The sequence below is a fragment of the Haemaphysalis longicornis genome, unplaced genomic scaffold, assembly GCF_048455015.1.
Source record: "Haemaphysalis longicornis isolate Haplotype H1 unplaced genomic scaffold, Haemaphysalis longicornis Haplotype H1 scaffold_10, whole genome shotgun sequence".
NCBI lineage: Eukaryota > Metazoa > Arthropoda > Arachnida > Ixodida > Ixodidae > Haemaphysalis > Haemaphysalis longicornis.
Window position 1 is genome coordinate 151,959,797 of NW_027526204.1, and position 18,016 is coordinate 151,977,812.

An 18,016-nucleotide genomic window follows, 5' to 3' on the forward strand; every position below is an offset into this window, starting at 1 on the left:
TGCCTGTGTGCATGCGTGCAAACTCCGGAACCGGGGAGGGATCAGGGGAGGCCAAAACCCCCGCTTCCCTCCCCAAGTTTTTCCCTTTGAGGGCAGCTGAACCGCTCAGCGCCTCCCTACCTGACGCCCATGGCCGGCTTCACGAAAGGTCACTCGCAAACCGGCAAGGAACGTTCAAGGGCTTCAGGATCCTCGCCTTGGAAAGGAAAAAAGAAACAAGGGTCACGATGTTCTCATTATAAGCATCTAATACGAGGAAAAAGCACTGTTCCTCATTATTTATTCCTAAGATTCTTTCGCAGGACGTCTGCCGTTGCCACAAGACGCTTTTGGCATTTTCAACAGTACCCCATGCATGGTTTGAATACCAGTTTTGCGCGGTTGAGCATAAACAGAAGAAAATGAAAGGTGCATATTCACGGTGTGGAGTGATGCATTACAGTTCTTTGTGGACTTTTAATTTCAGTAGAAATTGCAGCATGGACACATACGAATAATAACGCAAATTTGTAGAGCCATGATCGTGATTAGCTGGAAACTCCCCTTGTGCTGCTTGCTACTTTTAATGCAAAATTTCTAAAACTACCCAATGAAGTATGCATGAAATTATTATTTTGACTATTTTACAGGACTGAGGGGTAGTGAGCCCATAGATGACGGCTGTATTTGAGGGAATGTGCGGGATTCTCGGACGAAATATTGTTCTCCAAAGGAAACTATCGTTCCCGCTTTTACATTTATTAAAATTAAAAAGCGAAATGTGATTAAATACAAAAGTACATCATCAATGTAACTCAAAACCAAACATGTTCATTCAGCTGGTCCAGGGATGTATCCAGGGGGGGGGTTCGACCCCCTTACGAAAGTTTTTTCAGGCAGCGCGGCTGAAGCAAGACTTGATTTTCCTTTCGGCAAAACTTTTCTTTTGTCACACCCCATAGCCCCCACCCCCTGAAAAAAATTTCTAGCTACGGCCCTGCGCTGGTCCTTCTCAGAAAATGAAGATGACCTGCCCGCTTCCTGCACCCCTCTTGAAAAATGTACTTTCGGAGTCTGGCTGGCTGTCTGTGTGCGTGCCAGGAAGGCCGTATAAATCAGGCAGAGCTATATGTCTGAAAACAACGAAAAGGAGAGGATCTAGGTCTTCGCCGCTTCCTTCTGCAGCTCGGCAAAAGCTACTCCGCTCCTAGTCCTACGCTCTATGCCAGCGCCTGCTCGCCAGAGGCATTTTGCAGTGCCGATGTTCTACCAAGTGAAAATAAACAGAACAGAGCACGCGTGGTCTTGTTGACACGCGAGGAGATCGCCTCATCTGACGAAGAGGACTTTCCGTTCTCACGGCCGTTTTGGTATGCGATACCCCCGCTGGTATGCCGGCAGTGCGGCAGACACAACAGCCCGTGGACGGACGGTAGGATGCATTCGGGTGCTTCGTTGGTACTAGTATCGGTTGGCTATACATACAACACATATAATATAACGTCGACAGAAAAGTCAGAAAAAAAGAATCACTAGACTCTGTGATGGTGCACATGGCCAGTGAAGGCAAGGTAAACCATAATTCTGAACAATATTACGAGTTCGGGGCGACAATATATATATATATATATATATATATATATATATATATATATATATTGTACCGAGGGTAATGAACAAATGCAATAGACACAACATGCCATCCAGACATCCGGGTATGTGCCTCCGGGGATTTGGCATAATCCTATATGGGCTCTGCTGGTGAGGCACATACCCGGATGTCTGGATGGCATGTTGCGTCTATTGCATTTGTTCATTACCCTCATTACAATATATATATATTTCCCTGGTACCGCAGTAGCAGTCGTGGAATGACGCAGGCCCTTGCCGTAACACCACACGGGCCGCACTGATGTGAAAACTGGCGACGAAGACAACGCGGACGGTGCAACGCCGTTGTCTCGTGCTCGGCCGTCAAAGTTTCTGCACCTGCGACAGCCTCTATATAACCGAGCGAGCGAGCAACCAAGCAAGCCAACAAACAAGCGCACAAGCACAAACGCCTCGCGCTTCAGAGGCACGGGGAACCTCGGGATTGTGCTCCATCTGGGACGACTACCGCCACCCTGGGGAGCCGGAAAAAAACTTGTCATGCATGTGATTGGAGCGGTGACAAACAAAGGGCCATGTTTTGTTTACGCATGAACAAAATAAACAGGGTACCCTAGCCCCAAACAGCTTCGCTGCGAAATTCAAATGCGCTTATACGTCCGAGATTTGAAAATAAAAACTTGGGAACACTTTCGAGACAGGTATACGTGACGCGTAAGCTATTGAAGCGGCTGCTGCTTCTGCGTCCTCCGATATGTCGCGGGTTACGCAGCGTCGCAATTACGTGCCATCAGGGGTTTATCCACAATTTCGATTTTGGGGGGGAGATGGGGGGGGGGGGGTTGAAACCCTCCTAAGGGGGGAGTTGTTGGGGGAGGGTTTATAAATCCCTGGGCTTGAACATCTGTCCCGAATACGTCATCGCAGACGTCCCGAAGCACACGTACGATTTAGCGGGAGAATCTTTTTGTGGGCGGGGTGTCAGGGGGTGTATAAATTTCTGCGTGCCACGTTGGAAACAGTTTGGAAGTGTCCCTAGTACCGCGTCGGTATCCGTGGGCAAGTAATCGGGGAAGAGAGAGAGAGAAACATCTTTAATGGGCAAGGGAGGTCAGCCAGGCTGGGCGCCCGACTTTCTACACCGGGGGTGAACGTCTGATGAAAAGATATGAAAAGAACTCGCACTCACACATAAATACTCAAACACACAGGCGCACACGAAAAGCACACACACAATCAGGCGATATAGTCATTCGTCCGAGAGTTCATAGCTCACTCACAAGTCCAGTGTTCCGGAGGAATGTTAAGAGCACTTTTGTTGCGCGACTTTCCATGCCGGTTGTAAGCCAGGGCCCAAGGAGGTGCCTCGAAGAGATCCTTGGCGGACGCGGGCAGGCCCACAGAGAGCTTAGCCGTGGTACGCTCAAGTTCGTAGCGAGGACACGTGCAGAGAACGTGTTTCAGGTCCTCGCGAACTGCTCAGGTAGGGCAGGGAGCCTGGCGAAGTTTAAAAAGGGAATGCTTAGTGTAAGCCACATTCAGTCGAATGCGATGCAGGACAGCTTTCATCTCGCTTGCTCAGACCGCTTGGCATCCGAAATCGGCACTCTGGGTCTATTGTGTGCAACGGAACGTAGGTCTTATTTGGGTCGGTCCACAGCAATCGCTGAGAGCTCTTGGCAACCGATGACACCAGAGTCACTCCGTCTCGCCTTGTGAAAGGCACTGGAGTGATAATTGGGCTGAAATGCGCTGTTGCAGCAGCTCTGTCGGCTTCGTCGTTGCCATCCACACCGCAGTGAGATGGAAGCCACTGTAGAACAACGACGTGGTGGTTGTTAATTGCCTGAGTGTGCAGGCCATTGGTTTCTTGAGCAAGCTGCTCTTGTGGCAGCCCCATGAGGTGCTGAAGGGCTGCTCGAGAGTCGGTGAAGATTGCCCATGCCTGAACTGGAGCAGTTAAAATGTGTTGCAATGCAGCACGCAGGGCCGTAAGTTCAGTGACCATCGACGAAGTTTTGTGACTTAGTTTTGCGGTAATTTTTGTTCGGGTTGATGGGATCCATATTCCGATGGCAGATGATGTATCCATCACCGATCCATCCGTGAAAATGTGAGTGTAATTTTGGTAGGTATATAGCAATGGGCTGAGGCAACTTAGCTTTGCTCTGGATGCAGGGAACGGTGAGTGTTATTTTCCAGGGGCTTCAACCACTGTGACTGCGAACATGCTGTGAACAGACGGCACTGATGGCTATCGGTCCTTTGCAAGCGGCGTGCGATAACCACTGGTCATGATGGCGCCTTCACGATAGGAAAGAGGCCACCGAAAGCGCCCTTTGGGTGCCCCAGCGCTTGAGCGAACGACGACGATTTTTCCACAGGCTGTCAGCCTCACAGCTTTTGCTGCAAAAGAGCGGCAACAGTGTCATGATAAAAAAAAAAAATGTCCTCCATACCGCGTTGCGAAAGCGGATGTCCAGCTAAGCTTTTGTAAACCAGTACACATGCTGATGCGGGAGGGTATGAAACGTTCCTAGTCGTCTCGGCGGGCTCGTCACTAGCGCTGGGTTTCTCTGGCGGCAGAGCCTGGCGCATGCGCTCGCCCTCGAATGACGTCGACCCACCTTTTGGCGAGCAGCTGCAAACCTAGTCTTTACCAGGAACACCCAGGGGGGGACCCAATGTTCACAGGCGCCTTATCATCTTTTGTGCGGTTTCAATGCTCGCTTTGTGTTTTTTTGAACGAGTGACTGCTGTGTGCCTGATTGAAAAGAAAGATTGCGCTAGGCTTCCCTGGCGGCAAATGCTGGGTCCTGCCTAGCCTGACGCATGGGTTCGTTCTCTTGAGCGAGAACTGCTGGGCTCTGCCTGGGGGTTTTCTTTACGACACGAAAATTTCCGGCGAACTAAAGGCTAACAGCTTCGCTGTAAAAAAGTCGGTAACTGGTGGCGAATGGTGAGCCAAATAAAACCTTTGCTCTGCTCCGCATAGCCCGCACGCACGTACATTCCCCCCCCCTCCCCCCCCCCCCCCCACACACACACACCTTGTGCACCTCACGTCTCGAAGTAAGCAGCACGAACTTCCTTAGCGTCACGATTCCCTAGCCTTTGTTTCGGGCCAGTTTGGCATAACCGAACTTCTTTCTGGTGCCCCTTTTCACTCGCTCGATTGGAGTCTCGCGTCTTAACTTTACAGAACAAAGTACTGTTCCTGGCACACACCTACGAAACAATGAATTATATACCGGCCACTTAAAGGGGCCCTCAAAGGCATTTTGAGCACACTAAATGAAGTAGCGCAATCGTTAGATTGGGTCGTCAAGGTCATCTGGGCCAAGTATTACTCTTTTACGCGCAGCGGAAAGCTCACACTTTTGTTGCAAAGTTTGTCGCTTTTTTCTCACCCTTTGTCGCCCTTTGTCGCCTTTTTCTCACCCTTTGGCATCTTTCGTCGCAGAGTTGAACTTGTATTTTGGATGCAGTATGAAATCAACGGGACATCAATGCAAGAATAAGTTTGCAAGCGTGTATTTGAGGGTGCGCTGCGGGGAGTGTGTCGGCGGGCCTTTAGGAAGCCACCAGAAACAGCCGTCTCAGCGTAACAGTGCAAGGTGATCTCCGCAGCACGAGACACCGCCAGCACAGAGGCTATACGCGTACGTGCGCTCACGGCGACGCCGCAGCGGAACCCGGGATATTTTGCCCCGAGAAATTCACTCGGATGAACGGCGATGGCTGTTTGCGGGCTCGTTTCCGTCACCATCGCCGCCTTCCGGTCGCAGGACGCTTGAGCATTCTGTCCGAGCGGTCGAGACCGGGGGGCACCCGTTGGCACGTAGGCGCTAAGCGAAAAGGTGCGTGTGGCTGTGTCGCGATGGCGGCCCCGGCTCTGCTCTTGTTCCTGATGGCGACGTGCGGGATGGTGTCGTGCCGGCGGCCCTTTCGCACGCAAGGACCGGTGGACGGAGGATGCGGCTTTCAGGTAACTTGTTGCCCGGATTTGCTGCTCATGTGACCCGAATTTTGTACGCACATGTCATATAGCAAGAAAACTTCAGTACACGCGTGTACTTTACCATTTGGGCTGAATCCCTCTACAAAGAAGTGAAGTTGTTGTTTGTTGCTGTTAATGCCATTGTTGTCGTTGCTACACTGATGTTCTATATCAGGCCTCAAAGACTACGCACATGCACAACCAATAATTTTTTATAGTCGAACTCCTGGCGCATTTTACCGCGCTAATGCCCTTGGGCAACAGTGGCAGTACCCCCTCTTTAACACATATCTCATGCTTTGAATGGGCCATGCAGACAAAATGCCAATTTGGTTGATTCGAAAGACTGCCTCTTTAGAATAACACTAACACCACCTTTAGCGGAAACTTCATTCATATATATGCTATATAATTAGGAATAAAGAGAATGGCCATGCGACCCACTAGCTCATTTCCCGCACTAGAACCTATGACGTATTATGGGCAGCTGTGCGATTGGCTGAGGCCTCCAAAGAAAACGCAAGCTAGGCAGGGCTTATAAGCTTGCAGAACGAGCTGCTTTCGCTTAAATGTAATGCATATTCATTTTATTACAGTAAGAATTGTGGGGTAAACAATGGAGGTTACGAAAGCACACGTGAACATTAAAGCTTTATAGCTGATTAAAGCGCCAGTTCGTACTGCTGCTAGTACTGCGCGCACTGCGCTTGTTATAGCTGCACAGCAGTCCGGAACTTTGGGGTTGTTTCACACGACACTGGCCGATTGGCGTAAGCAACATTGTCTTACGTGAGTCAGTTTGTCTAGCATATTCTATATTTCACGAAACGATTACTACCTACCGTAACAAAAACAAGCCAATTGCGAGTCGGTGAGAAACAAAGCGAGTGAGGACAGCGCTCTTTTGCGGTATGGTGGCGCCATATAAGAGAACTAGACGGTAAAGAAGGCGTTTCGGAGTTCTCTGCAGACTAAACAGCGCACTAACGTTCGCTTGAACATCTGTCCTGGATACGTCATCGCAGACGTCACGAAGCACACGATTTAGCGGGAGAATCAAAATTTTGGCTTAAGTTGCTTAATTTCTCAGTAAATAAATCATCGTTTGCCGTCGAACAAGCGCTGGGAGCGCTATAAAACAACAAATCTCTAGAATAAAACAAACTTGTATTTTGTCTGCATGGCCCACTTTAGTTATTAGCTATTTTTGAGACCCTTTTGAAACGATTGATTTGATTTGATTGATTGTGGGGCTTAACACGCGGACGCTACACAGGCGATATGGCGCGCCGTAGTGGAGGGCTCCACATCAATTTTGACCACCTGGGGATCTTTAACGTGCGCCGGAATCTGGAACACACGGGCGTTTTTGCTTTTCGTCTCCATCAGAAAAGCGGCCGCCGCAGAACCCCCATCCTTGGGGGCAGCTAGCACCATTTTGAAACAGTTATCGGGACAGCGGTTTCTGGTTTCATCCAGCAGGAACGTACTCGCCCTATTGGCAAATGGCTCCCACCTGGGAATACAAATTCTTGTGGTTCTCGTTCAAAATAATTTCTATTTCGCGCCGGAATCTACGGTCGGCCGGGTAAGCAAAAGACTATGTCGTAAGTTAACCTGAGCGCAAGTACACGCGCAAGCGACCCAGAGCTTTGGGAGAGCGAAGTGATTAATACTTATACAGCATCAGTTCTCGTTAGGTCAACCTGTATGCCCGTCCGTTCGCCCGCACAGACAGTGCAGGGCGCCGGCGAAAAGGGGGCGCCAACCTGCTCTGAATGACCCCTCCCCCCCTCCATCCTGCTCTCCCTTCCTTTTCTGTCCACCCGGCTCTGTCTTCCATCCATCAAAAGAAAAGACTACAGTGGTGCTCTTTGAAGTGAGCGAAAAATGCCTGATACCGAGGAACATGGACCCACAATCTCACACCCAAAACGAGGGTGCGAAGGTGGAATTGGCCATCCGAGAAACCGCCTGAGCAGGGTTCGAACGACCGTATTCACAAAACTAACACAAGTGTAACTTTTGCCTCCCGACATTTATGCTGAAACAAAATGCTGAAACAAGAACAAAACTTTTGCTGAAAGGGCGCCTTGTCGCGAAGTCTTTGGCCCGAAAAGTAAGTGACGCACCAAATTGAATTGATCTTATTTTTGAGGAAAGAACAATTTGTTTGCTACTATTATTACTTTGTGCATGGATATAGAAAAACAATTTGTACAATCGTATGCAGCGCAACCCGCTAATAACGAACACATCAAGAAACGGAAATCAGTTCTTTAGGCCTATATCCTTTTTTCGCTATATCTGGACATAAAATATATACATATATTTTAAAGTCTTCGTTTCCCGTTACCATTTGTATACATGTATACAAATGGTAACGGGAAACGAAGACTTGTTCGTTATAGCCGGGATTTCGTTAAAACCGGGTTCGCTCAAAGTGGACTGTACTTTACTCCGGAAAGAGAGGTTGCATTTCTGGAGTCTAAAATTATTTTAAAGCCCGGGTTAGCTTCATTTTAAGAGAGCCAAAGAGAATAAATCTTCATTAATCGAGCAGAGGCTGATGTTGCGGGCTTCGCCACGAGGAAGGCGTGCCTGAGATTCTTTGGCTCCGATTGAAATCTCCTCGCTCCCGTATTCCAAAAACTGAAGAAAAACTTTATTACGGCAACCCGTGGCTACAGCTGTCCCCTCTTACGTACATTTCTAAGCAGGGCTGTTTGTTAAAGAAAGAGAAACGCTTAAATGACTATAAAAAAATGTCTATAAAACTGTGACGTGGCACACAAGGCGGAAAAGCGCGCGCCAACAGCACCGCGGCTGCCTCGATGCATCACCGGGGCCCTGATGTCGACCGTTTGGGTCGAAGCGCACATGACGTCATGCGCTTGCTCGATCGATACCGCGGATGGGATTTCTCGTGCGCCCAAGGATTAAAATGGATTTAAAATATGTTCTATTGAACGGTTACGGTTTGAACTTTCGAGGGGGTATCTCCATATACAAAGGAAGCTTTTTTACATTGTTATCTGAGCTTTGAAATTTCGTGGCCGTACTCCTGTAAAAAACGCTGTACATCAAGCCCCTTTAAAGTCGGTTTAACCATTATACACAAATGCATTGCTGAGAAGACATTCTTTTAGCGGCAATATAAGTGGTCTCGTATGAACATATCGAGGCCCTAGGGCCCATTAAAGCGAAAACGTTTTAGTGGAACTGACGGCGTCCTGTCAAAAAAAAAAAAAAAAAAAACTGATGCATTTTTCTATAGACCGGTTGGTCGACCAAAAATCTCTGACAAGATATCTGGACACACTGCGCATGCGCGAAACCGGGCTTCCATTTTGTCACAACGGTTACTTCAAAATCGCGATAAGGAACGGTTCTAGATAAGGCAATAGACGCATGAAGGAGGAGTACACTTTCGTTCTTCGTTTGCGGTTCGGGTCTTTGAAGGTTCGAGGATCGATTGCCGCACTTTCAGTGATGATTGGACGCACTTTTAGCTTTCGAGCTTCTTTAAAATCTGTTTAGGAAGGGATAGTATAAATTTCCATCAAGAACATTTTCGTATGCCGCGGAAGTGTGACGCATCGAGTGTTACAAACGGACAGACGGTTTCCTCGTTGAGTGTCCATGAAGATATGCTTAAGCATTTAATATCGTACTCGTGTAGCTTTCTGCCGCGCATTTTTGGCTACGAAATAGGCCTCCTTGGCTCAGAACGCAAACCGACGATGTCCCTTTTTTGTTTAAGCCCTTCCCGCGCCACATTGCTTTGCGAAATTGTGAGCAAGGCAGCGGCATATTCTCGCAGCAATCGTAAAATATGTCAGCCTCATGTTGCCTGATGCAGCGTTCGCTTGTTTGTAGGGATTGAAGGCTGATCGAGTTTTTACGCCAGCCTTTATGTCAAGCCTCGCCGACCAGCTTTAACATTTTGTGATGTTCCTATAGTTATAGCACGGAAGGTCCTCTGCGTGACAGCACCGATTTTAGGCCTTCGTAACTTTTTTTCCGAAGCAAAAACATGTTCGTGTGGTGTATCCGCGGCCTATCCATGTATAAAAAATCTTTTGTTGCTTCCGATGTCCGTAAAAGCGAAAGCAACGAAGTCAGCTTTTTAAAGGGCGCCATGACGGCGAAAGACAACAGGCGGGAAACCCGAGCAACACAACACGTGTACAACAGGCGGGGCGGGGTCACATCGAACGGGTGATGGTGATGGTCATGATGATAACGATCCCTGTCTCCCTTGTTTCATCCTGCCCCCAATAGAGCTGCGCGCCGATCTCCAAGGACTACCTGAACGTGCACATCGTCTGCCATAGCCACCTGGATGCCGGCTGGTTGGATACCGTCGACAACATGTTCACCTCCAGTGAGTCGCCATAAGGTTCTTTGTGCAAGCTCGTGCAAGCGGCGTCGAGCACTCGCCGCTCTTTTTGAGTGCTAATGAGGGGCGAACTCTGTTTTTACCACTCTATGCATTGCTTGGCCATTCCAGGTAACGAGCCGAATGCACGAGGTGGTCTGTCTGAGGGAAAAGTTCAAATTTCTGCATGGGCTGGCCCGCATAATGCCCGTAGTTTATGCACGTGAAAAACAACTGGAAACATAACTTCGCCCAGTGGCGGATCCAGAGGGGGGGCCCTGGCCCCCTCCCCCCCCCCCCCTAATACGCCTGTTCTCCCCCCTTGCTTCCCCCTTTCATACCTGTCTCCACCCATCCGTTTCATCCGCCAACAACGTAATGTTCTGTGCATGGATTGGGGCTTATAGTCGCACTGTCTCACATTTCACCCCCACCCCCCTTTCCCTCCACCACCCCGGCGGCTCGTTTTCATTCCCACTGTTTTCGCTGCCAAGCGCTGCCTCAAAGCAGGCTATGAGCAAGAGAGCACGGCTCAGCGGCGCCAATGTAGACGACAAAGAGCGAGCAGAAAAAAAAAAAAAAAGAAGAAGGAAGTGCCCGAAATTTGTTCAGCACCTTCGGTCCCCTTTATTTGCCTGTCCAGGGCAGTTTTGAGCAGCTCCTGGCAGTCCAGAACTGACCCCGCATAAGGCAAATGAAATACGTGCAAATGAAATACGTGCAAATGAAATACGGAGCTGGATTGGAACTGTTCTGAACAGTCCAAAATGTCAAATAAAAGGGGCCTTTTGTTTCGTGGTCGGACGCGGCGGCGTGGCATTCCGTCCACCAAAATGTTGCTACAGGAGCACTGGAACCCCCAAAAAGGGCTACACGTTTCCTTATTCTTTTCATAAAAAAGATGGGAAAGATGTCCGACGTCATGCCACACGGAATCATTTGGAGAAGTTTGAGTGGGTAGTCTTCTCGGATATTCACAAGGGTTTAGTTCAATAAACCGCCGGGGACGTACGGTAACCTGACTGCTCACGCAAAAAAAAAAAAAAAAAAAAAAAAAGCTATCACTTGGCTTCTGTGGGTTCTGGGAAAGAGTTGCTCCAGCGCATTAGCGCGCCTGAGAGCTGGTTTTATATAGAAAACCAGCTCAACGCCCATCAATTGTCTCAGGTTAAAGGAAATCGACGAAAGCTGGTTCCAATCATCAATACTATCATTGTTTTTTGGCCGACAAAATATTTCTTTGCGGGGACAAAGAGACAAAGAGACGATGGGGCGCTCTTGAAAGAAGGTGAAATGAGCTTTTCTTCTTTCGCGAACGAAGGAAATTTTAGAGAACTTCTACGTTTCCCGATTGAATGCGGAGACAAGGGGCTCGCAGACCACCTTAATCGTTTGTCACGCCCGGAAACATACATCAGCAAGACCATATCCTGTTGCGGTGCTGAAATCAGCTCTATCATCACAGTAAGAGCTAGAACTGTGGTTTGATGGGACTACGAATATTGCCCACGAATCGCAACTACATAGCGCAGGTGTTGAGCTACGTGCATAACGGTGTACTCCGTGAGGACTTACTTGAATTTATATCTTTGAAAAAGTCATCTGCCGAGCACTCTGAGTCAATGAATCAAAGTGTTCACAAGCCAACCATTGCAGGTAAAGATCTGGGGCGCACTGTTCTTGCCATCTTACAAAGGCATGGACTGAATTGTGACGGAGTTGGGACAGGTGGTTGTAGCACTAAGGTGTCTGAAACGAAGGGAGCGGCAGCAGGGATTCGAAGAAGTGCACCGCATGCTCTAAGGTGCCCATGCTACAATCACGCGCCTAATTTATCAATTTCAAGATCAACTGAAGTGCAAGATATTCGGAATGCTGTCGGTCTGATAAAGGAACTAACCGCATTCTTCACAGCTTCGTCTAAAAGGAACGAACTTCTCAAACGGATGTTTGGAGGGAAACACGAAATTCTGCGAAACCCGATGGTTTGAACGCCACGAAAGTGTTCAGCAGTTCCGCAGCTCTCTCGCGAAGATGGTCGAAACGTTAGATAACATTGCTCATCAGAGGGAACGCCAGAGTTCCTCCAGTGCTGCGACACTCCTCGCCGTGATATCTGATAGCCACTTCGTGGTCCTATATTATCTTTTGGCACACACGTATTCGCTCAGCAAGGTGTTTCAAATACCATAGAAAGATGTAAAGACGGCTCAAGACGCTGTGCAGGACACGCTGACAGTACTGCGGGAAAAGCGATGTTAGAACGAAAGCAAATTTCTTAACATTTTTCACGAGGCCACTGCACTCGCTGAGGAGATCTGGACATATCTTTGCCTGAAAAGCGCACCGAGAAAGCAGAATTGCTACCAAAATATATATGTCCACGAGTGACGTTGCCACTTACTTCAGACACACTGTTTATATGCCCGCATTGGACAATGTCATTGGGGACATCATCCAAAGATTTCCATCTGAGACGCTGAATATGTTCCACCTCTTTTCTTTGTTGCCTTCGAATTTAATACGTACTAGTCGCTCTTCCGGAGATAGCCTGACTTGCAGCAGCCCTGCAATGAAGTACGGCTCAATTACTCGCATGCCGCCGGCTAATCTTGACCAGGCGTTCCGCGTTGAGTAAGATTTGTCGTTTTCGAAGTGATGGCGAGAAAAGGAACGTGGTGCCTGCATTTCGTCGACAGCCATTGAGGCCTTCGGTGCTTGCGACAAGGACATTTTCCCGACCGTTCACACACTCCTACAGGTCTTGGGGACGCTTTCTATCAGCGTTGCGACAGCAGAGGGGTACTTTTAAACTCTTCGCAGACTGAATACGTGGATTCGGTTCACCATGTGCGAAGATAGATTGTTGGGATTTTATTTACTGTCTGCGCACCGGGACATTTTCGTCGACATAAGTAGTGCAATTGAGCGATTTTCTCATGATGGGAACCGCAGATTGCCTGTAATGGGAAAACGAATGGCTGTGGATTGACTGCTGCTGTATTTGTAATCCGTCTATAAGGGAAAAGCGAATGGCTGTAGATTTACTTTCTTGTGCCTGATGCGTTAGCTTATGCCTCTTTTTTTTTGCGATTCACATCAATCATTGGTGTGTTTAGAAGCTGTGAAATTCACAGTATACACCACTTCACTTTATCCTGTCTGGTGCTTAAAAGCAATGTCATGTCTGTAAGTGTGTCGTATACCTTACTGGAACTGACGCTTTTCTGCTTTCTGCATGACATTTCCCTCCGATATCTAGCATATATAAAGTAAATCTTTTCCTATTAAATCTGTGTCGGAAGATTGCGCTTTCAGCTCTCACTAGAACTTAGCGCCAGAAATCACGACGGACGTGCTGGGATTCGCCTTGAACACTTATTAGGCCGCTGTGACAACAACTGGCCAGTCACACGTGCACACTGTGTACTTCCTTTCCCTAGTTTCTTCAGCACAAAAATATCTCAGCGTATTCTCAAAACCATTATGCAGTGCCGCAAGGTTTGTTTTCTTCTACGCCATTTCAATAAGCATGGTTGGGGTACACAGGTTTAGTACACGTACCAGCACGGCAAAAATTGAGTATTTGCGTGCATTTCTTCAAGGGGCAACTTTCGCCTCTATCTTCGCGCCTTGCCGCTGGGGCAGATCTATACTTCGCTGAAGTTGTTGTAAGTGGCGGCCACTGCGATCACGATGGGGCGCCGAGATACTGCGCTCTCTTCTGGTGCTCGAATAGACAGCCTCAGTCTGCAATCTGACGCATTAACAGAAGGCGCCAGGACGGCCGTGGAGGCGGCACCCCATACGAGAGTGCTTCAGTAGGTTCTTGAGTCTGGGCGCTGAGCGGACGCACTCGTTGCAGCGGTGGAGCACATCTACACGGGCGTGCGCGACAGCCTGCTCAAGTATCCGGAGCGTCGGTTCGTGAGCGCCGAGAATGTCTACTTCAGCCGCTGGTACAAGCTGCAGGCGCAGCTCGCTGCCAGAGAGTCTGTCCACGAGCTCGTGCGGACAGGTACGTTGGTACAAGCCACCGAGCACCCCGTCCCGATAAGGGGCCGCAGTCTCAAGATACCCGCGGAATTAGCTTCATATGCGGTTCTGTTAACGGGCGTCGTCCAAGGGGGTTACGCAGAAGGGGGAACTGCCCACCCTTATACCTTATAGAGGTCATCTACTCGTACGTTGGTGGGGTATCGCTCAATATATGACATTTTTTTTTTTTTTGCTTAAAGGGACCCGGAAGGCAACAATAAGTTCTCTTCATTTCGAAAGATTGCACCTTTAATGCATGGCGACATTTTTTTTTTTGGCTTAAAATGGTTTCTGCACGCCAGGGTATACCTTGCGATCAAATAGGTGGATTTCAAATATTCCGCCTTTTTTTTTTTGCATACCAACGTCACTGAATGCGCATGTATTCATAGATTTATTTCTGCGCAGAAGTGTTGGCTTCGGATCTTTATCTTTTTTTTTTCGTAGTTGGCAGGGTCCTATACAGAGGCGTAGCCATAAATTTTTCTCTTTTTTCTTTGGGGGGGGGGGGGGTGTTATATGTCACCGGTATAAAAAAAAATAAAAATAAAAAGAGCCGGCACCCAAACAATATGCTAGAAATTTTTCTGCTTTAATAAAACCACAGGGCTCGTTGCTTTGTTCAATATAATATCTACTAAAAATACGAGTGCACACAGGGCTCTGAGGAACCATTTTTGTCAAGAAACAAACGTTCTTCTTATTTTAGCTTTTACAATGTGATGTATCAATGTGGTGCCTACATAGCCCGGAAAAAAAAATCCCAGAAAGGAGGGGGAAATGCGGCATTCAGAAAATTTCGGGGGGTGTTCTGACACCGAAACGGCCCCCTGGCTACACCTCTGGCTCCAGATAATGAATGAAAGAACGCAACCGCGAAAATAATGGCGGCATCTCAGAAAGGAAGCCGCCTGACCACTTAGGGCGCCGCGTTCTTGCCAACTAGTGTACGGTATACAAGCGCCCCTTCCCCCCGCAGGCCGGCTGCAGTTCGTGGGCGGCGGCTGGACGCAGAACGACGAAGCCGTGACGCACTACACGGCCATCGTGGACCAGATGACGCTGGGCCTACGCTTCCTGAACGACACGTTCGGCGAGTGCGGGGACGTCAAAGTGGCCTGGCAGATCGACCCCTTCGGACACTCCAGGGGCTTCGCCACGCTGCTCGCCGAGGTCCCTGCCTCTTCGCTCGAGCAGCATTTGTTTGAATGGCCCGTTGTACTGATTAGCCTAAGGGGCGAAAAACATGTGCGAAGAACGACGCGTTTTCACATTTGTTTATTTGCCGCCTCCAAGACCGCTCCTGCAGCCCCCATGTTTGTTCCTGCTGCCGAACCGGTTTCCAGATCTTCAGCTAAGCAGATGAGGCATTTGTAGTGATGTGAACACAACGCTTCAAAAGAACGCCGGTCCTAGAGCGCTTGACGCATAAGGCGCCTTACCTATACCCACTGAAAATTAACGTACTCACCAAAATAATGAATAACACTGACGAGGAGAATCAAAGCGTGTCACAAATTCACGGAACCTGTTTACACCACTGTCATTACGGCCACAAGTGGCACACAGTTCTTGAAACTGCTCGGGGTAGTCACAGTTATCAATATGTCCTTGACGGGTTAGTTCAGTGCACCCCGGAAGCAAGAACGGTAGACCCGGTCAAGGCCGTTAAATGTACTCTCTAGTGCGTACTTTGAGACTGACCCCTTTTAACTTCCCTCCCACACCACTGTTCTCAGGAAGTGATGTTGGTTGTAGTGGAGCCATGGGCGCTATTGGGCACTGCAGTTTCCTCCCTCCATCTTCGTAGATGGGTTACGACTGCCTCGTTCTGGGGAGGATGCACCACGTGCTGCACAAGAGGTGGGCCGCGAACAAGAGGCTGGAGTTCATCTGGAAGCCCTCGACCATGAACGGTATTCGACCAGCGCCTCGCTCTTTCTTCTTCGTGTAATACTCTCTGATGACAAGTGTAAACCTCTGATGGCAAGCTCTATAGGCTTCTTGCAATGCAAAGGGAACACGAAAAATAACCAGAATGACGAAGCAAACTTCCTAAATAGACTTTTCTGAGTGTAAAACTGTTCACTTTGGGGTGTCCTGACCGTGTTGACTGGTTCTTTTTTCTTCCACTTAACGAGGCCCGCGCCACGACATCTTCACCCTGGCAATGTACGGCTTGTACGTCACACCATCGGAGTTCTGCGTAGCCGACTCTTTCTGCGCTGCGTATGATAACAAGGTACGACAAGTTTATGTTCAGGCAATGAGTTTCTGGAACGAGACGGATAAACTTAAAAAAAGCTGTGAATGTGGCTTAGCGGTCATTTTCTCTTTTAGGTTGTGCGGCCATAAGACATCTTTCACAATTACTGAGGAATTCATCTGTTTTCGGTTTAGCCACTATCTGAAACCACCTCACCATCTAAATGCTCTAATCCGGCTCGCTGTTGGAGTAGCCCGTCGCCAAATTTTAATTTTGAAGTTTTGCGTTTCATTGTTAGCAAAAGCGCAGAATTTCACGAAATGCATTCAGCGGCACACACATATTTGAAAATTGCTGCGCATTCTTACTATTCTCCGTTTCTTCTTCTTCTCGGTCCTGGAGGCTGCCATGACGCACATGGCGGACGAGATTCTCAAGTTGGTCTTCAGACAGGTATGACGATGTCTTCAAACGACAAAGTTCTTTTTGACAGAGTGAGAAGTGCGTATTAGTGACACTGTATACGCACCCCCGGGGGGGGGGGGGGGGGGGGTCGGCACAATAGACCCGTTCATTACCCAGTGCTGAAAGAAGATGAGTCATGGTAACCATTAGCGGGGCTTATGTATATGCGTATACCTATGCGAATAGCGTTAATGTGAGGTTACTCCATAGACCTTCTATGACACGAGTATATTTGACAAATGTCATAAAATATAAGTCCAGTTCCGACAAGTGAAAGAGTCCACATAGACGTCGTAAGGAGGGACGTTGTAGGATAGCGTCATAAAAAGGTCGATGGAGCGTCCATCGGAGTGGAGTGCACCGCGGCGGCACAAGTTAGGGTTGCTCTGGCTGGAGCTTAGGACATAGTGTCGACTCAGGGCACGGGCGCAACGTAAAACCTGCTGCTACATTCTGTGCCACCCGCATCTCAGATTAGGTCTTGGTTATTTTGTGCCAAACTCGCACAGGCCAACAATACGCAAATGCAAGTTGCTTCCAGCAAGAACGATAGAGAGAAAAGGTGGGTAAATGCTGTACCTGACTTCTCCAGTTAATTTGGTGTCGAACCCACGTATGGATGATCGCATTCGCGCTAAAGCCACGAGAAGGCACGCGAACAACACGACCACTTGTATGGTGTGTGTATCTTTCTTTTTTTTCAGTTGTGTTTTGTTTGTCTTCCTCTTGGTATGTCCAAGCGAGTAGCCACGGCGTCTACGCTTAATAGGCGATGAGTCGAAGAATAACTGCTTTTTTGCTTCCGTCATTTAAACTCGGAAAGGAGCGCTGCCGTCCACGAAAACCGAACGCCGTGTCTGTGACTTCACCAGGAAGACCCTAGATATAAGAGACCGAAAAGAGAATCTCGAAGGGATGGCCTGATGAAGTCATCCCTCTACTTCATCGTTTTCTATTCCCAAGCCACCGTTTCACGGTCACTGAGAACAATGCGAATGTATAGCCCTTCAGCAGACGTGCCTGAAGGGCGATACAGCTGCAGCATTCGGGTCGGTATCAGTGTCTAGAATTTACGGCGGTTACAGCTAATAGGCACACAGCTTGCGCAGTTTAGTGTCGCAAATGTAACACAGGAACCACGTGACCTAATTTGGCCAACATCACTCAGCTGCATGTGTGTTGCGGATTGACTGTCGCCAACTTGAGATAAGTAAACATGTTACACTACATCATTAGCGAGTGTACTAAAGTCAATCGACCAAAATATATAAAAAAAAACTTTTTGGTTGGGTGAAATTTTGTACGAATCACCTTAATTCTAAGCGTAAAACGCTGC

The 18,016-nt window shown here is 48.4% G+C and overlaps 1 protein-coding gene across 2 annotated transcripts in view; it reads left to right on the forward strand.

Annotated features, from left to right (window-relative positions):
- The first annotated feature begins 5,244 nt into the window (after window positions 1–5,244).
- The window catches only part of LOC144159664 (lysosomal alpha-mannosidase-like), a 45,721-nt gene continuing 32,949 nt past the window's right edge, over window positions 5,245–18,016 (forward strand). For both annotated transcript variants that reach the window (XM_077691289.1, XM_077691290.1), the window contains exons 1-7: window positions 5,245–5,578; window positions 9,875–9,977; window positions 13,837–13,989; window positions 14,989–15,182; window positions 15,820–15,925; window positions 16,151–16,251; window positions 16,618–16,668. In XM_077691289.1, the coding sequence (XP_077547415.1) occupies window positions 5,318–5,578; window positions 9,875–9,977; window positions 13,837–13,989; window positions 14,989–15,182; window positions 15,820–15,925; window positions 16,151–16,251; window positions 16,618–16,668 (969 nt within the window). In that variant the 5' untranslated portion in view covers window positions 5,245–5,317. The remainder of the gene's footprint in view (window positions 5,579–9,874; window positions 9,978–13,836; window positions 13,990–14,988; window positions 15,183–15,819; window positions 15,926–16,150; window positions 16,252–16,617; window positions 16,669–18,016) is intronic.